The 21,643-nt window shown below is 34.1% G+C and overlaps 1 protein-coding gene across 1 annotated transcript; it reads right to left on the bottom strand.

Moving 5' to 3' along the window:
* Window positions 1-7,518: 7,518 nt before the first annotated feature.
* Window positions 7,519-10,433, bottom strand: LOC120183014 (probable L-type lectin-domain containing receptor kinase S.5). Its single transcript, XM_039187814.1, has 2 exons — window positions 9,104-10,433; window positions 7,519-8,453 (listed from the first exon to the last, which is right to left on the bottom strand). The coding sequence occupies exons 1-2, from the start codon at window positions 10,338-10,340 to the stop codon at window positions 7,624-7,626; spliced, it is 2,067 nt and encodes a 688-aa protein (XP_039043745.1). The 5' UTR covers window positions 10,341-10,433; the 3' UTR covers window positions 7,519-7,623.
* Between the last annotated feature and the right edge of the window lie 11,210 nt (window positions 10,434-21,643).

Genomic DNA, 21,643 nt, shown 5'->3' with positions numbered 1-21,643 from the left:
AATATAATTTTAGTATCGATACTCGGGGAAGTATCGATACCCTAATAGGGAAGTATCGATACCCAATGCTGAGAATCAGTACCCTTGTGAAATTTGAGTAATGAGACTTTATTACTTTAGGAAGCTAGAAAATGAGATTTCATGCGAGTAAGAACTTATCTATAAATTACAAGTGAGAACCTTAATAATGGTATAATAACATAAGACTTATACCTTGTTTGGTACTCGAAAAAATGACACCAACACTCGAGTTACTTAAGTATATGATGAATTAATATCTTACATGTTTGCGAATATCCGAATGCGAACTCTACAATGCTAAGGCATTTTAGTATTATTACGAATGCACTTTTGTATCAGTGCTAAGGCATTTCCGTACTAGTGCTAAGGCACTTTAGCTATTCGAGGGCAACACCCTCATATTGGACCGTGATCATGAAATAAATGTTAATTATGAACAATGATTGAAGCACCATGTGATTTATGATTATAATTGCTAGTATATACATTGGTGATTGCTTGTAGTATCATTGCGTTATTTGTGTGGCATTGAGCGTCGTAGCTCAGCGTTCATATTTTTTCCGGTTCGCAAGTTATTAGGTGTCTTCGAAGGAGCCTATCGACTATCCTTAGTGTGCAGAATCCAAATTTGATAAAGTCTAGAGTATGTCTTGGTTATTTTAGTGGCATGTATTTCATAGACCATTTTTGTATATTGAGTCGTAACTCTTTTAATAAACTTGATATATTTTGAGATGTTAGTTTTGGTAGCTCCCGTTTTGTAAAAGTTAATTGTTCCGTTTTAAATTATAGATGTTTTGCTATAATTTCGAGTAATGATTTAAAAAAATGGTTTGCTACTTCGATGATTCCATGTAATATCCAAATCTTCCAGATTTTTGGTCGGATCGAATTTGGGTATTACACAAAATATTGTTGCAATCATAGCATTAAATTACAATTGTGGTTGTGGTTGTTGCTACAATATCATAATTACAAATGTTGTGAATGTTAGGGTGTGATTTATTTCCTAGATATAACTATGTTTTTATGTTGTGGATGCAATTTATAGTGTTATGGTAATTTGGAAAACATTATAATGTGGTCCTTACATTGTGTTGTGATTGTAATTTAATATTATGGCTGCAATGGCCGACACAATTCCAACAATAACTCTTCATCCAATTTTCGTGTTAACATGGTAGGTTGTTCTGAAACAAACAAATGGTGAGGAAATATTTGAGTCCATTGTATCCTTGGATCATATCTCTCTTTTTGAACATGTGACAACTTGAGGGAGGAGGCAAGTCTTGTATGTATAAAGATGTGGACAGATACAAGATTTTATATTAAGGGGTAGACCCTTAAAATTTTAAGAGGTGACAGATTTATAAAATTCCAGGAGGGTGAAAATATATTTTTAATAAAAATAAAAAATAGAGACAACTTGGATCCTTGATCTCTCTTTTCGGACAGGTGACAACTTCCGGCGAGGAGGCAAGCCACGTATGTACAAAAATAGGTACAAATTTGGGATGGCAACGGGGCGGTTTCGGGCCGGGGATTGGTCCCCCGTCCCCGTTTAAAAAACCCATACCCATCCCCGCTTAAAAATTACGGGGATTTAAACGGGGATCCGCATCGGGTAATCGAGGAAAATCGCTAGGAAACGGGTATCCCGGTTTACCTTAGATGGTTATTTTTCACCGCGGGGATCCCTGTTACCATTTAAATTTCACACGATGACACGAGTTATTTAAAAATGTCATTATCGGATCTAAACTTATTTGAAATGCCAAACACCACCAAATGCTTCCAAAATATAAAAACAAAACAATTCAAATAGACAAATATAATGACAATGACTAATAATATAATGTTTCAACTTTCATAAACGAAATCATTCTTCCAAAGTTCCAACTTCCAAGTCACGTCAACGACACCACCACCGTCATCAAACAATTGTGACCCTCGATTGCTACAATTACATAAAAAAAATTATAAGCCACCAAAATTTATATAAAAAAGTTAATGATATCACGTATAACTTGTATATCATTTAGTACCTCGTCACCATCATCACGATCAAATTCGATGCTTTTACAATATGCTTCGGACTCTTGTGAACAAGTTGTTGTATTTATTAATTTATATAACATATCATATCAACAATACAATCGAAAAAATCAACTTATAAGTAAAAGAAATGATTTATTACCTCTTATTTTGTTTATTAACCAACTTTGGGCACACATTAGCGCTTCCAACGTCTTTGGATGAAGATGACTCCGACGAGGACTCACCAATCTACCACTTGTACTAAAGGCAGACTCAGACGCAACAGTGTATATTGGAATTGCTAATATGTCTCGGTCAATTTTTTGTAATGTTGGATACTTGAAACCATTTGTTTTCCACCAAGACAAAATATCAAGCTCCAAATTTTGTGTCCTTACTTTCTCTTGAAGATAATGATCAAGCTCCGACGTGATACCTACAATAATAATTTTATACATTTAAAAGATAAATAAAACAATCAAAAGATAAATAAAACGAATTCATATAGTGATACATGTATGATTATCCTCTTCAATGAATGTAAAATAGTCTTTGAAACCCCCCCCCCTCCACCTCCATGTCACTAGTGTTGCGACTTGAATCAACATCCCGATTCCGTGAACTTTCATAACTACAAGTTTCATAATCTTAAAACAAACGAGGCACAAGCTCCTTTAGTTTTACAATTTCAACATCAAACTTTTCAAAACCATAAATCTTCGGGAAAGCATACTCCATCATTTTGAACTTGTATCTTGGATCTAATACAACTGTAACTCCCATAACTCCATGTATAACTGACCAATATTTATCAAACTTAACAAGCATCATCTCCCCCATTGCTTTTATCACTTCATCTCGATCTTCACTCCATTTACTTAATGCAATTCGTATATCACATATGGATGGGAAAAATACATTAGCCGTAGGATACTTGGCACCCGAAAACATAAAAGTCACCTTATAAAACAGTTGCAATTTTTCACAAATACTTGAAGCTAACTCCCAATCTCTATCTGTAGGTAAACTTCTATATTGTGCTTATCGTTGCTTTAAACTTTTGAAAACATCCTTGTACACTATAGCAACACTCAACATCAAATATGTCGAGTTTCAATGTGTTTTACAATCAAGAGACAATTTTTTTGAGCAATCAATTGCCAAGTGACGAGCCGCTTCTTCAAACTTTTCTATTCTTTTTTGTGTTGCGCTCCAAAAATAAACACTATACCTAATTCTCTCAATTCCATCCCCAATAATAGATAAACCATCTTGAACTATCAAGTTCAAGATGTGTGCACAACATCTCATATGAAATAACTCTCATCCTAAAATCAACGAGTTCAAAGACAACTTGTCTAATAATAAATGAATCATCAGATCATTTGTGCTACAATTATCAACTGTAACTGTTGATATTTTTCTATCAATGTTCCAATCACATAGAGATTCATACAACACATCAACCAGAACTTCAGCAGTATGAGGACAAGGCACGTATATAAACCTAGTAAATAAGTAATTAGAATCAATTTAGTTCTTATATTTAGTACCTAGCTAGCAAAGGTAAGTTTAAAGTACCTCATTATTCGGCTTTGCATCTCCCAATTATCATCGATCAAATGCGATGTGATTGACATGAAACATTTTTTTGATTACTTGACGTCCACATATCTGTTGTAATGACAATCTTGCTTCGATTCTTCTCCAATAGACTGAAATAAATACAACATACAAATTAGAAACCAAATAAATACAAGATTCAAATTAGAAACCGATTAAACAAATAAACATACCGCATTGTTTTTTCTTTCTCGAAGTCATAAATCTTGAGAATATCATTTTTAAGGTATTCCTAGATGGAATCTTAAATAAAGGTTGAAGACCAACCACAAAATTTCGAAACCCAAGATGTTCCACCATTACAAGTGGATATTCATGCACTATTACCATCTCTGCAAGATATTTTCTTGATTTTTCAAGGTCAAAATTTAAGCATGATAGATTTGTTTGTCCATCTGTTGTTTTTTGCACCATCCCAATCACTTGTTGACGTATATCTCTACAGGTTCGCCTTGGACAACTCTTGAAATGATCATGCAAGTGTTGTGTCCCATTCTTACTATTTTCTCCTAATTTTTTTCTTGGAATAACGACACTCTGCCTTATCCTCATCGTTAACATTCACCTTCTCAAAGTGATTCCATACAACTGAAGTAAGTTTTCGCTTTCTACTATTTGTACCAACATTGCTATCATCGATTTGTGTTTGTTCTTCTTCTATGGGTGAAATGGATGGGCCTTGGTTATTTGGCATCGGAGATGATTGAGTCATGTTATTGCTTTCAGCTTGTGATTGTGCTTGTGCCCGTGCATTAGAATTATCATCTATGGATCGTTGACCTTCCATTATTGTTATGAAACAACCTTCATTAAGAAAAGTAGCTATTAATGATCAGAAATGGTATTAGCATTTAGCAGGTGATTTATATGGTTTGAAGTAGTAATAATTAGATAATTAATGTTCTCAACTATCATACAAAAATGGACTTAAGAATGGACTTGCACTTGCTGTAAAATCACCTCGATTCTAAGAATAATAGCTTGATACTTGATAGAAACAATAATAGCAAATCCATAATTAGTAACTATTTAATTAGTAACTATTTTTCCTAAAAATCTTCAGTTTGCAAACAAGATTGAAGACCATTTATCAAACTTGAAACACTAATTTCACATTTATCATTCAGGTACATCCCATCCAGAAGTAGAAATATAAAAGCAACTAAAATTACCCACTACCAAATTAACTGATAAACAAAAACAATACTGAGGAATTAAAAAAACGGATAGATAGCAACACATATAAAAGTGCAGGTTGCATGGACTTGAACGCAGATGGGTGTTGTACTGCAACCATAAGATGTACTCCATGTATCCACATTGAACTGAATGCATAGGAGAGTTGTACCACAACTATAAGGTGTTGTTTCGACTTCTCAGATTTGCTGCCAACAACTGCTAACACACTGAAGAATATGCTAGTAAACATAAAGATGCAAGACCATTAAAATTGATTACAGAAGCTACTACCATGAGTAAAAGAACAAGATTGCAACTGTAAAATTGATTACAGACCATTAAAATTGGTTTACAGAAGCTACTACCATCACATGCTAGTAAACATAAAGATACAAGACTAACCTCAAATACAATCAGATGGGAAGTGACGAGGGAAGGCCAGAACTCGAAAGGGGAAGATCGGCCGTAGAAGTCACTAGGGAAGGGGAAGATAGGCCGACGAAGTGGCGAGGGAAAGGAAGATCGACCGACGAAGTGAAGTCACTATCAGCGGAGCAGGGAAGGTGAAGATCGACGAAGCAAGACTTGAGAGCAGTCGTAAGGAAAGTGACGAGTAGGTCAAGATGTGTTCTCCTAAATCCTAATCTCCTTTAGATATTTTTTTAATTTAATTTAAATTTATTAATATTATATATATATATATATAATTATTTTTAATCTTTATCGGGTCGGGTATCGGGCTAGGTATTCGGATAATCGGGGCGGGGATTACCAAACCCGTCCCCATTCCCGTTTAAAAAATTTGATTTTTCCCCATCCCCGTTGCCGTTTATCATCCTCAAACCCGACCGGTTTAATTCGGTTTTCGGTTTTCCCCGATGGGTTCTGTTTTTTTTGCCATCCCTAGTACAGATACAAGATTTTATATTAAGGGGGCAGTCCCCCAAAATTTTAAGAGGGGACAGATTTATAAAAATCCATGAGGGCGAAAACATATTTTTAATAGAAAATTATAGGAAAAATCTAAAATGCATGGAAGTTTTAAAGTTTTAAGGGAGTAAAAATAATTTTTAATAAAAAAAACACAAAAATATAAAATATATGATAATTTTAAAATCTTAGGAGAGCGACTGCCCGACGTCCCGTCCCTCGGTCCATTATATGACATATAAGCACTTTCAAACCTAAAACCAATTGGAAATATGGAAAACAAATGAAAAGAATAATTTCCGCACAAATCAGGCTAGTTAATTGATCTGCTAAGAAGAAATCTGAGAGTGTGACATGCAGCATGAAAGATATGTTAAATCCATAAATACGATAAGTTTAATGTAAAAATGATTCACATTTGCCGTTTAATTTATCTTGTACAGAGGAGCTCAGATACAATGAAACAAGCATGTGAGAAGGAAGAATCGACTCCATCAGTACAAGATGTTGAATGGAAGGAATAAGATGATGAATATAAACTGCAAAATATTGAGTAAACTGATTGTTGAATGTTGATCTTAGTTCCTAGTGGCAATGTTCCAAGCCCAAAACTCAGAGGCAATGAAACCAAATACGAAGGCGTAATTCAATACGGTGGCGGATGTATTTTACGATCCGGGTGGACATATGTCAATCTTGAAATCTAAATTTTTTTATTTTAATTGTTCATTTTAATGAAAATTTTCATCCTAAAATTTTATTTATACTTATTCAAAATTTATTTTTTATTATTAATATGTATGAGCCCATCTTAAATAATATTTCTGAATCCTCCACATTTCATTATTTACCGTCTCTGGTAGAATATGTTGATTGCATACATTACCATGTGTAGAAAAAGTGCCCGAACAAACTGCAGGCAGATTATCACAACTTGTTAAAGCATCTTTATTAAACATGTTCAAGCCTCAAGGATTGCAATATATTTGTTTAAGCTTAAAACTTAAAATAGGTTTACCAACAACTAGTTGGTCTAATGGGATGATTCACTAGGTTCCTTAAGTAAAGTCAGAGGTTCAAATCCTAGCGTCTGCGAATAGAGCAAACTGGGTTGGGAGGGTTGCCATAACCTCTGTAATACCCGATCTGGATTAGTCAGTCAATAAATCGAATACCACTGATTAATTAAAAAAAAGTTTATACAAAAAAATATCTTTGTCTCTAATGATCGGTGGTGATTGTGGTGGCAATCAACGCTGACAGGAAACAACGATGAGTGATAGTTGTTACATGGATTTTGTTTGCATTCATGAGTCAAATTAATATTTTATCTAAATTTTAAAAAATTAAATTAATATTTTATTTAAAGATTAAATTCAAAATAATATTTTGTTTAAAATTTAGGGGTCAAATTAAATTTACCCATTTTTATTAATGGTTTGTATCATTGATTAATAATTCAATGATGACATATCGAAAATAAAAATGAACAAAATATAACTTTTGTTTAAAGCCGGTGATCAAAATAAGAGACCAAAAATAAAAGGAATCACCAATATAATTTACCACTTTAATTTTTAGGTACAACAATTACACATTAAACATGAAAATAAAAGAAATAAATAGACAAATATTATATTAGAAGTGTGTTGAAAATAAAATTTATATATAAATATATGTAATCCAAAATGTACATTTGCATTCCACCCCCCCCCCCCCAAGATAAATCAGCAAAGCAGTAAAAAGGAAAAAAAAGTTTAAAACAGTAAAAGGAAAAGGGACTATCCCATTTATAAAGCATAAATGTTGAATGTAAGGTCCATCTATTTGTTTTCATATGAGAGCACTCCCATCACTTAATTCACCTTGAGCATCTCTGCTAAAATAATGTGGAGTCCATCCTGATGACACCGGAGTGATATCGGCGGTGTTAGTGAAGCTCGAGGTGATGCTGAAACTGTCCGGTCCGGGCATTGAAGTCCAAACAAATGCCGGTTTGAAAGGTGGAACGTGGGGCACTGCCATGGACACTGATAGAATCTGAAGGATTGCCTGTGTTTTAGGCCTTTCACTTGCAATAGGATGCGAACATGCAAGGCCAAGTAACAACAATCTCTCGGCTTCTTCGACTACATAGTTGCCGCCTAGCCTCTCATCGACTGCCTCGAATATCTTCCCTTCTCTGTGCAGACACCAGACCCAATCTACCAGTAGTAGGAACTCACCTATCTTAGTCCACGGACGTTTCCCGCACACCACTTCTAGCAAAACCGCACCGAATCCGTAAACATCCGACTCCCTGGTGGCCTTTGCGGTGTGGAAACACTCGGGGGCAATGTACCCCATGGTGCCCGGCACTCCTTCGAGCTCCGCGTAAGATGTCTTCTCGTTTTCAATGGCTCGAGCCAACCCGAAATCACCTAACCGGGCATTGAAGTTGGAGTCGAGCATAATGTTGCTAGCCTTAAGGTCCCGGTGCACCACTTTTTGGTCATATTCGTTGTGAAGGTAGTGTAGAGCAGAGGCTACTCCAGATACGATCTTGTACCTTAAACTCCAATCAAGTGTAGTCTTCTCCGGGCCACAAAATATATGAGCGTCTAAGCTCCCATTCGGCATGTAATCATAAACTAAAAGCAGCATGCCGTTCTTGTGACACCATCCTGCAAATTTCAATAAACTTAATATACTTAGGATTGAAGATAACTGGTGCTATAAACTATATACATATATTATATGCCTTTCGATTCTTAGAACTGCAGCTATCTAACTCTTGCATGATGCCATGTGATGCTGCATCGGACAAGACGAATGATAATGATTTCCAACAAACATAAACTTATCATGTTCGGAAATAATTAGTTGTTTATTATAACCCAAAACAGCGACGCTGAATTAATCACGCCTCTTCAAGTGGGAAAAAGTATACTTTATGATCAACTACCAAGTGATGTAGATATTTTAGTAGTTTATTTCAAATAAAAAAATGATAAACATCACAACTAGTTAATAAAATAATATAAATGCCGAGTTTGAATTCAGACTTGTTAAACGTTGTCACTTAAAAATTATTCTGCGAATCAACTAATCTAAGGATAGGTTCTCTCATATTTAAGTATGACAGATATGCAGCAATATTAGATACCTTGTATTTGCATTAAACAGACCATGGAACTGGAAGATTTCATGAAAGAGGGAGAGGGAAGAAGAAATGGCTAGCAATTAATTTGACAGAGAAAGAAAGTTAATTTGGCAATTAACACATATACGACAGTATCTAAATCTCAATGACAACAATGGAGATATAAGTTACCTAACAAGGGGACAAGATGCTTGTGGCGCAACCGATTGATGATGGTAAGCTCAGCCAAGAAATCATCTTTTCCCTTAATGTCACCGGAAAACTTCTTCACCGCGATTTCAAGATTCTCCTTCGGCAGCGACCCTTTATAGACGACCCCGAATCCGCCTTGACCGAGCTTGTGCTTGTCATCAAAGTTGTTGGTGGCCTTTTTCAGATCCCTAAACTTGAACTCCCTGGGAGTCCCGGGAAGACTCTTGAGTGCTCCTAGTATGTTAGGATCAGATCTGGTCTTCCGTTTCTTGTACCGATAATAAATTAATGCTCCGAGAAGGACAAGAACAACTACTGGGACACCAACTGCAATCCCAATCTTGAACGAATTTGATCCTTTGTTCCCACCAGGAAGTATTTCGACAGTCAAGTTCCATCTCAGTACACAGTTGAGCTGAACATGGCTGCCTGTTGATCCCGAAAAGCCGAAATACGAGTATTGTTCGACAACGCTGCTGAGATCAAGATCAGCGCTAAGAACCGGCTTGGATGGTTTGGGAGGTGTCGGGGAAGAAACCTGATCCTGCTCGGCTATGTAAACTTGTATCGACTTGTTCAAGCCATTATATTCAACCCACACAACGTGAAACTTGGTGCCATTGGGAGCAATTTCGATGCCGAAATCGGACAAAGACACTGTCTTTTTAGACCGAACGCTGTTGATGTTTAGACCAATATGGTTGTCATCCGGATCAAAGTCCTGTTTAAAAGTATCGAGTTCGACGGCCACGAGGTTGTTGGAGGAAAGACCATCGGTCGATGAGTTCGTCAGTCCTAGATACTGTCCGAAACTGCCGGGAGGAATGGCGGCGTTTGAGGCAACGAGGAAAGTGACACCTTCTCCGGGAACCGAGTTATTAACTCGAAAGACATTGATAAGAAAAGACGTATTGAACGAAGCTACCTTGCGAACTGTTTTCGTTTTGGAATCTCCATCCCAAAGCTTGAATGTTTGATTGAAGAAGATTCTGCCGGACCTGTCGTTGAGGCTGAAGTTTCCGACGGAATCAGGGGTGATTTGAAGGGCATCGTTGCTGATTGTGGCTGGCTTTATGACGGCGAAACTGTCGTAGTAGGAACTGTCAAATGGCCCAAACGGGTAGGTTTTTGTTTTCAGATTCTGGGTTTCTTCTGCCATAGCCGCCATTAAATGTAAAAACAAGAACCCAGTAAGCCATACCACTTGACCCTTCATTTCTCAAAGCTGCAGCTTCTGGAACCGGTCTTTTTTTCATAAAAAGGATGAAGATGCTGGAAAAAACATCGAGCATCATCAATCTATAGACTTCTTTTACATTGGTTCTTTCTCATTATTTTACTAATTTAATATATACGATGCTCCATCCTGGAAGGAGGGCTGATTTTAATAGAGTTTTTGGTCTTATCGTTTGCAGCTTTCGATTAACAAATTGAGAGCAAAAAACAAAACTTTCCATTTGAAAATTTGGAATTGGAATTTATTTAATAATAACAAAGTTTGTCACTTTATGCATTCATAATTTCAATGCTCTGCTTTTGTAGGAAAACTCCTGTATTTGCCTACTTTATTCATGTTACCTCCAGCCGATGAGATTTTGTTTTCCCTTTATATTTTGGTAAAATACTCAAATGGTCCCCCAACTATAGTGTACTACTTTATTAAGTCCATCAACTATTAAAAATTATAAAACAATCACTTAAATATTTATTATATTCCAAACTCGTCCTTTTTAATTAAAAAATTGGTCGTTTTATAAGCTGAACGCTAACATGATAATCGGGATATAATAGTTGTTTGAGATTATGAGATCTTTTATCATATCACAATTAGTATGTTAACGTTCTGCTTAGAATATTATTATTTTTTAACAAAAAAGGACAAGTTTGAAACATATGAATAGTGAAGTGATCATTTTGTAACTTTTAATAATCGAGGGAATCAACAAACCAACACTCTATAGTTAAAGGATCATTTTATAACTTTTAATAGTTCAAGAACTTAATAAAATGTAATCAAAGAATCATTTATATAATTTACCCTATTTTTTTATTTTATCGATCTTGACTTTAAATATTTAATGATGCTTCTTCAGTCTTATTAAATTTGTCTTTCATTATCGTTTGGTAATCATTTTTTTAAAATTTTAATCGTAATTAATTTAGATATTTTAAATAATTAAATTTTATAATATATATTATTGAGCAAGTCGATTGCGAAAGAAAATTTGTTGGTCGACTCTTTGCTCGTTACTCGCCTCGTTGTTAGTTAAACTCACCGAATTTTATTTTATTTTTTAAACTATAAATCAAATCTACTAATACTATATAGAATTTAATATAAACATAAATTAATAAATTTAACAATAAAATTATCGAAAGAGTGTATGAAATAAATTCAAAGTCTGAACACCAAAATAATAATATATAAATACATTAAAATAATAATTAAGATTTGATTTTTGGGTGTAGTAAAATAATAATTATTAATTTAATATTTTTAATTATTTATTAAAAATTAATATATTAGTAATTTATTATTTTTTATTATCTATTAGTAAATTAGTAATTTTTTAAGATAAATATTGAAAAGTTATAAAAAAAAATTAACGAGTTGTTTGCGAACTTATTGAGTCGATTTGGACTTTGCTCGACTCAACTCGTTAAGATCTCGAGTAGAGCTCGAGTTTGATTCGAGTCAATCCGAGTCAAGCTTTTATCGAGTTTTGACCGAGTTGAGTTTGAGTTGTTCAACTCATTAAGCACCCCTAAATATATATTTAAAAATTATTATATTGAAGTTTTGAAACTATTTTTTTAAAATTTTTTATTAATAATAAATTTCAAATAATAAAAAAATGACTAAAAAAGATCAATGACAATTTTAGTAGGACGAATAGAATGTATGATTTTTTTAAAAAATTATTTAATACTTGAAATTAATTTTTAATTAGCATTGTTTTGGATTTATTTTAAATCTAATTTTCTACTTAGTACATTAATTTGAAATTTATCATATATATCAATATAAAGATTTAGTTTCAATGAAATTTTGTTGATATATCATCTTTAATCAATTAAGTAATACACGTGTCTTTACAGGTATACTTCTCTTTAAACTTGACTATATTAAATATGAAAAAAATTAATTAGGAGTTTTACTACAAATTTGTATGCAATTTCAAACCTTCTGTATTTTAACTTTTCACGAATCAATTTACTTCAGTGGTTAAAGAAATCGTTGTTCTTAAAGTTCACAAGTTCGAACACTAACAATTGTAACATGATAATTGAGCGTTCATTATCAAATGATTGAAAATATTTATAACATATACTACTTTATATTTATGATGCCATTAAGCATCAAAACTTAAAATTTGAATTTTTTAAAATAAAAAACATTTTTTAATTAATTAGTTGTAAAACAACGAGATTATAAAGAAGTTGCAAAATCATTAAATAAATAAAAAAAAATTCTTATTTCATTTTTAATAAAATTAAGTTTGAAGGACATATTTTAAAGTCACATGTTGTCAATGTGATAACTTTTACGTTATAATTTTGTTCATTTTAATAAGTCAACTTTTAATGGTAGTTGATAATGCGTGTATATATATATATAAATATAATTATTTAAATTTAAAATCTTTAAAGGGAATAACATTATATTTTATTATCGAAGTTATTTAATGAATTTATTTCATTAAATTATTAGATATAACATACTATCATAAATGTTTAGTGTTTTTACATGGCATAGCCGACAAACAATTAGCCTAATGACTAATGGTAAATTGGCTTGTACGAGTTTTATGGGCAAAATGGTCAGGACAATGTGTTTAAAAAAATTACCAAAATAATCCAATAACAAGATTATTTCTTCAATTAGGACGTTTGTTATAGTTAAAGCCAAAGACCTCAGGTACTTCATGCAGTTTTAGAAGACTGCATACGTACAATGCGTTTTCAGTCATAGAAGACTCACAAACAACAACACGTCTTTGGTTCGATGGGGAAGACGCATAAACTTCAATGTGTGTGCCCTAAGCTCTCCGTATGTCCGTCCTTTGCATGACAGTGGCAGTGATTGCTATGACAATATATGGGTGTGTGGTTCATCAATAATAATAGAATGATTACTTGACACCAATAATACAATAGCCAAGGAAGAGTTTTTTGGTCTGGTAAGTTTAAATTTAATTGTTTTGTTCTTAGTTTTAATTTTATATATAAATTTAATTTAGTTTATTAGTAGTGTTTTCAGAAAAATAAGATGATTAAAAAAGTGCAAAATTATATTTTTCTATAAAAATTATTATTAATATTATAAATTAAAATATTTGACTGAAGTTGAAGCATATCTACACAAAATTGTCTTTTAAGGCTAGATGATCAACCTATTTCTAATCATTTGGAAGCACTTGTATTATTATTGAGTAATTATTTTATTTGAGAACGATAAACTAATAGTCATTTAGCCTATTAATTGTCATAACTTTATAATATAATTAATTCTAATTCCATGAATTAATTAATTGCAAGATGAAGAGCAATGAGTCCTATGTAATCGAGTGAATGTATGCGATAAGCCACATTATCATATTGTTCAGAATTTGGAAATGACGAGATTTTACGATGTCATATTTTTTTGAGAGTACAAGATGATCACCGATTTGTTCAATGCATTGATTGAACTGTGTAGACCAAAAACTCATACATTTCATATTCCGTGTGAAAAATGCACGATTACTCTGAAGGATGTGGTATTGCAACTCGGGGTCGCAATAAATTAGATGGCAATGGTGGGTCAAAATGATTTATATGTTTTAATTTTATAAATTGTCAAATGGTCAATTTCAAGTTTAATAGGTTACAAAACATTTCATTTAATAGGTTTATACATCAAATTCATTAAAAAATAAATTGACAAAATAAAACATTCATTCAAATACAGATAGATAAGAAATTCAAATATTCATTAAAATACAAATAATGTGATTACTAAGCCTTGTATCTTTGTAGGTTTTGATAATTTGTTTAAATGACATTCATCCCTATATTGTCCACTTCAGTTGACTTTTCTCTTTAATATAGATATTCATAATGGTATGAATACGAGTGGACTTATGTCGAGTTGACTTTTCTCTTTAATATAGATATTCATAATGGTATGAATACGAGTGGACTTATGTCGATCCTTTAAATTTCTACGAAGTATTGGATTTGACATCCATTCATCAAGATCCTTTTTTAGCTAATATGATTCATTTGAGATCTATCTGAACTCATAATTGTATACATTTAATATCCTCTACATGTTAAATCACTCGTCAATATAGGTATATATGTTTGTTCCGATATGCATACATGCAAAAACTGTATGAGCACATGAATATCTTCATGCATGAAAGCGAACACAATCATATCATCTTTTTTCCCTGATAAATAGATCTGAATAACATTAAACTCAAGAAACTATCGATACAAAAACACAACTAGAAACCTTAAGAACCATACCTAATCCTCACAGTTCCAGTTAGAACAAATCCTTCAATAACCATCCCTCAATCTATTAACATTAGTAACATTAACCTAACAATTTTCTTCAACCAGACAACAACTTCAGCACTAAAGACAGTAAAGACTTACCCCGCAACTTGCAGGCCCACACAAGCTCTCAATCCCAGCTCATAACATTCCTATACAAATAGAACAAATGCATAATCTCCTCTTAGACCTTCCTAGAGAAATCACATTGAAAAATTAAGTGATCACAAGACTCCAGATCACGTCTACACATGACACATAAATCATCGACCTGCAAACCAAAAGCAATAAGCCTATATTTAGTAGGAAGACGATCCAAAACCACCATCCAAGCTAAGGTTGAAAGCTTAGGAATGTGAGTCGAATGCCACACCGAATGCTCCCAACAGACCTTCTACCCCTAGGCCAAATCTCACTCTAATACAACTATCTAACGAGAATAAAGCCCTAAGGAACCATTAGAAACCAGCTACTTTACTTTGAAGGCGTAACAAGAAATTCTATGTCCAACTGCAGCCTTAAGGACCCTCGATCTGCTAGAAAAAGTCCTTGATAAGAACATAAAAATGGATCCATGCAATCTATATCAAACCCTCCTTAAGGATCTTTCTAATCAAAATGAGGAAACAAGCCTGACTCCACCAAAAAAGTCCTTGAGCCCAACCAAGACCCCCATCCAATTTCGAACAACAAATGTTAGACCAATCGATCTTAGCACCCTTAGTAGGCTTGTTTCCCCTTTCCAAAAGAATCGAGTGCACATTTGATTTATTCTCTTAATGATATCCCCTAGCTAACAAATTTGCCTCGTCCAGTAACTATGAATACTATAAAAATAACCTAAATTAACTGCAATCTCACTGTATAAGAAAACTTTCTCGATTTCTTTCTTTGAAGCTTAACAGAAATCTTCTCAAGAAGAGGAGCACAATCACATATAGTCAAACACTTAGAAATAAGAGGAATCCTAAGGTATCTAATAGGAATACAACCAGCCCGAATACCCATCTAGTTCAACACTACCTGTAGCATGAAACTGTCAACCTTAGAAGAAAAAATCTCCGACTTTGATGGATTCATATGCAAGCTAGAAAATTCATGAAAATTTTCCATAACAATCCACACACCAAGAATAGACTTACAGATACCCTTAGTAAAAACTAGCAAATTATTTGCAAAACATAAGTTAGTTAATCGAACTCGACAACACTTATGATGATAGTTGAACACCCCAAAATCAGTCGCATTATACAAAAACATGGATAACACATTCATAGAGAGAATAAAGAGATAGGGGATAAAGGATCCCCTTGCCTTGCCCTCTTAGCCCCCTCAAAGTAACCAACCAATCCACCATTCAAAGAGATAAAATATCCGGGGGGGGGGGGGGTTCAAGCATTCTCAAATTCAATTATCAAAATAAATGAGGAAGCCCCAAAGCAATAAGGACAAAAAGAACAAAGTTCTAATTAACCAAATCAAAAGCCTTCTAAAGATCAACATTCAATGCACACCAGGGAGAAAATGAGGCTCTACCATAACCCCTAACAAGCTCATGTGCCATAAGGGTGTTATTAAGAATGGACCTCTGAGGAACAAACACACTTTGGCTTACAGAAATAATCCTAGACAGCAAGGGCTGAAGCCTATGAACAATTATATTAGTGATATACTTATAAATCACAGAGCAACAAGAAATCAGCCGAAAATCCTTCATGTGGACTGGATTGACCACCTTAGGAACTAGCACCAAAGTAGCCGAATTAAAACCCGTGAGCATCTTAGAGGAAGTAAAAAACCAAAAATAAGATCATCACCCACAAACCCCTAAGCAACCTTGAAAAACATAATAGGGGTAACCATCCGACCCAGGACCCCATTCTACCCTTGAGAAATCATGAACTATTTAATCTCATCCCTCAGAACACCACGACTTAACCTATCGAGATCTTTAGATAAAAAGAAAAATCCAAGAGCTCAACAAGGAGATCCACCAAGAACCTTGAAACATAGGCATCTTTGGACCCCAAAAGCTTCTCAAATAACTGAATTACTTCTGTTGCAATGAGATCATAATCAGTCAAAACACTCACATGATTATCTATAAAAGCCTGAATAGTATGTTTATTTTGTTCAATATAAACCATGTAATAAAATAATCTAGACTTTTGATCACCCTCTCGAATCCACAAGACCATAGATTTCTGCATAAGAAAACACTCCTCCATGTTTTTCCAGATTCAACAAATTAACAGACAAAGCCTTTCTCTTCTCAAGCAGGTCACTGTTTGAAGCACCAGTCAAAATCTCTAGTTAGACTTGCTTAAGTTCAAGTCGCTTGAATCTAACTTTTTCACTAATACCACCATAAATCTTATTATTCAACCTTTCAAAATAGGCTTTAGACGCTTTAACATGAAAAATAAAGTCTATATAGGATCACGAGCAGAAACAATAACCATCTAACAGTAAGCCACAAGACTAAGAAAGTCATTATCGTTAGTCTAAAAATTAAAAAAATGAAACAGTTTAAGGATATATTGAAACGTTCATAAGAGACACAACACTCTGACAATGATCAGAAGTCTCAAGAGCCAAAAGCTCAACCCGAGACATAGGAAAACACGCCATCCAAGAAGCTGAAGTAAAGACCCTATCAAGCTTCAGAGCATGATAACTGTCCTCTTAGTAGTTTAACCAAAGTGAAAAGAGGGCCAAAGAAAACATGATCCATTAGGCCAATAAACGATCCATTAGGCCAATAAACCCCAAATATTAATTGAATTCCTCAATTTCCCTGATAAGAGCAAGAGAGACAACTTCAAAACTTTATGTCGACCTACAAATAATATTAAAATCACTACCCACAAGCCAGGACTGATCACCGATAACACCCTTGAGCCAAGAAAGATGCTTCCAAAGCTCAATCCTCTCACTACCCAAGTTAAGGCCATAAATCTCTGAGAGGTAAAAAAACTCACACCACTAACACAAACCAAGCAAGCAATACATTGCTTAGAAACAACAAACTCCACAAATACTAATACCAGGCCTACACAAAATCCAAATTCGACCAATCTCAACACATTTATAATTGTTAAAATTGTTCAATCCACAAAAACTTATTTCAAACAACAATTAAACTATTCTCTCTAACTCTAGATTCAATAATACAAACTAAATCAATATTCAAATTACGAATTTGATTAACAACAGTCACCTATTTCAGATGATTATTGAATCCTCGCACATTCCAAAACATCACCTTCATGAAGAGGTAGCAAGACCTGCAGCACCACCCCCTTAGACATGCTCTTCCGAGTAACTTTTTTAGGATTAGCCAATCCAGTAGCAGATTAGACACCCCCTTAGAGGCCTCTCAAGCACCCCTAGTTTTCTTATTAGATACCTCATCAACTGTAGTTTCCAACACTGTAAAACAATTCCAGTAACAATCTAAGAACCAGAGGAAGAAGGAGCCCCCACCTCACCCTGAATAGATGACAAAAGTGAGTCAAAAACCACCCCTTGCCCTTAGATTCAACCAAACTAGAAGTCATTGAAGGATCTGCAACGTTTTCCTGGATAGGCAAATCAGTAACCCTATGCAAAGAGGTTTCCCCATATTTAGGCACCCAAACTTGAGCAACTTTAACAATACAAGATTTATCGTTATATCCCAAAACACCATAATAAGAGTATTTCGGGGGCATCCAAGGAACCTTAGCACCCACCGAGATTAGAGAGCCATCTCGAAGCTAAACCCGAATAAATTTCAGCCACTTGAAATTCACATCAACCTCCACACAAACTTTAGCATAAGATAGTCGTTACCTGCTCACAGTCACACTATCCATATAAAGAGAAAACCTAAAAACACTAGCTAAGTAGCTAAATCCAACTTTAGTGAAAATCTCCAAAGGAATATTTCACAGATGAACCCAAATCTACAGCTTCTTCAAATTGAATTCCAACGATTTCATATTTGGTTCCCATTTCCTCAAAATCACGGGCTTGTTTTGAATATGTCAAGGGAAAATGGCCAAAACCCACTCCCTGCATCAAACCTAATGAACTGTATGAGATACAAATTCTCCTTCATAAAAGAGATATCAGATTTCCCCATCTTTCCCCAAATCGAAGCAAGTAAACTATGTATAGATGAGAAATTAGGAGGTCAGTCCAAAATTTGATCAATCAAAGAGTTACTCAAAACCCTATAACTTTCATCAAAGACTTCATTCGGCGACCAGACAGTGATGCATTTCTCCTTGACTGAAGGTGAAAAAAATTGAGAGAATGATATTTACTAGTAGCAAACAACTGTCTCCACTCAAGCCTATCTGATCGAGCACTCTCCCACAAAGACATGCGCAAGATAAACACCCAAAATAAAAAAATGAATAAGAAAAAAGCAAGAAAAACAGATGAAACCCTAGAACAGAAGACCTGCTAAATATGTATTTTTGACTTTGCCCGTTATATCAAGGAATAAACATGGGAATTGTACAATCACACCATATTTATCGTAAACCAACTCTGAATATTTCTCGTTCTCCTAATTCGTTACATCTTATTCATGTAATATCAACAAAAATATGTCTAATTTGGTTAAAGTTATGAATAAACATTGATGTTGTCAAACACTCATTTGCTTCAATTGCTTCCACCACTATAAGAGCCCAATCCAAATTTTATCTCTATTTATCAAACACTCATTCTCATTTCCTTTATTGGACTAATTTTACCCAACCTAAAGTACATATTTTTCATCATAATCGTTATTAGGAGATAATGTGTACCTTTTAATACTAAATTAATGTCTTAAGCAAGGTTTGTTGTCATGTGTCTGTATCATCGTCCATCATCATATACTTGCGGCCATTTTTCTTGCTTAATCTTTTAAGTTCACTTTCAAACACGCTCAACATAACCCTTCAAATTGTCTAAGTTTTTTTTATCAAAATTTGGTTTGCATACTTCATATTCTATTTCATAATATATGTAGTTCAAACATAAATTAAAAAAAATACATAAATGGATACACATGTTGAAACTAAAACTTACCTATGCTTACTATCTCGCTACGAATGTGGTCGTTATGAAAGTTCTCGATACAATTCTTACCAACATGACAGATATAAGCGAATGTGAACAACGACTTCCTGGTCGTTCAATTATTGCTAAAAGGTCTATTCCTCAATCAAATATCAAGCAAATTCTATCTTCTCGGACAACATACTTATATAGATTAGTAAAAACGAAATCACAAGCCTTTGTTGCCTCCCCTTTAACAATGAAAAATGCAATCAAGAAGATATTTCATTGACCATCTTGTGCAACTGTTATCAACAATATATGATTATATAGACCGTACAACCATGTACCATATACTTGAATGATATATTTGTAAAATGAAAATCCTTCTATGTATAACTTGAATGCCCAAAATAGTCCATGAAATATTCTTTTTCCTTGAAGGAGTTGACCTTCTAGGTTGTATACATGCATGGTTTGAGACTTCATTATGGTTCTCAAGATGAATAGTTTCATATATTGTAACAAATCGGACAACTAATTGTATAATGTATCTCAACTATCATATATTAACCTCATTGCCTTCTCAAAATATATGCCAAATCAATTTGTATTTTACATTGTATTTGAACTGGTCTCGAATAAATGTAACTAACACTGAACAAAGGATCTTTGAATTTTGTTCACCAACACCTTCACATATTGGCATATTACCTCAGAGTTCAATAGTCAGTGATATTGTTCGACGGATTTCTATGCCAAATAAATGTAACTATCACTGAACAAAGGATCTTTGACTGTTGTTCACCAACACCTTCACATATTGACATATTACCTCGGAGTCCAATAATTGGTGATATTGTTCGATGGATTTTCGCAAATATGTATGAGGATCATTATCCCTTCTGGTGACCCAAGCACCTTGCCTATACATTTTGGACACTCTAGTCAGACACTTACACTCTGTATCATATTTAACTCACTTTTGCATATAAGGTTTTTTGGTTAGACTCTACAATCTTACGATCTACACGTTCTTTTATGCAATATTTTTTAATCACCAACGTAGCTTTATTTTTTCTCACTAAATTGCTTCCTAACTGATAATTCTCTGAAGTTTTTGGATGATTCGATCATGTGGCCTGAAGTTAAATGTGGCATCTCTGGGAATTTAGATACCCTCATTGCATCATAATTTATCTCATACATGTAAACGGTAGGTTGATACGGTGTTCAATATATATCAATGACCAAATCAGGTTCATCACCACTAGAAATAATGTCATCTTTATCAAAACATGTTTCTCAATTTCTTCATATTCTTTCGAATCATCATGTATTTCTCCCTAGCGATTTTCAGCGTTAACATTAAGAGAAAATAACCTCAGTGACCAAAAATCCCATATAATATACGATTTTAACCAACTTTTTCCGGATTTGCCAAAATGACCAACAAAATCGCAATGCGATCGCTAATTCGCAACGCGATCTCCATTATCGCAAATTCGCGTTGCATTTTCGCAATGCGATAGTTGAAAATCGCGTTGCGATGGTCTACAGTGTCGTTGCGATTTTCCCAATTCGCAATGTGAATAAGTAAATCGCAACGCGAATTGGGAAAATCGCAATGCGAATAAGTAAATCGAAATGCGAATTGGGAAAATCGTAATGCGATACTGACTATCGCAATGCGATAATACAAAATCGCAACGAGATACTTACTTTCGCAACGCGATACTGACTTTCGTAACGCGATTCTGACTTTCGCAACGCGATAATACATAATCGCAATGCGATTTTCAAAGCGCCATTAGTATCCTGGCCAAGTATTTTATTTTTAAATTCCAAACACGAATATTAATATATTGGAACACTGAACCGTCCACAGTATATCCCGTAATAGCAACTCATAACCTAAAACCTAAAATCACAACTCAG

Source organism: Hibiscus syriacus, unplaced genomic scaffold (assembly GCF_006381635.1).
Source record: "Hibiscus syriacus cultivar Baekdansim isolate YM2019G1 unplaced genomic scaffold, ASM638163v2 tig00112738_pilon, whole genome shotgun sequence".
NCBI lineage: Eukaryota > Viridiplantae > Streptophyta > Magnoliopsida > Malvales > Malvaceae > Hibiscus > Hibiscus syriacus.
This window is presented reverse-complemented; position numbering and strand designations above follow the sequence as displayed.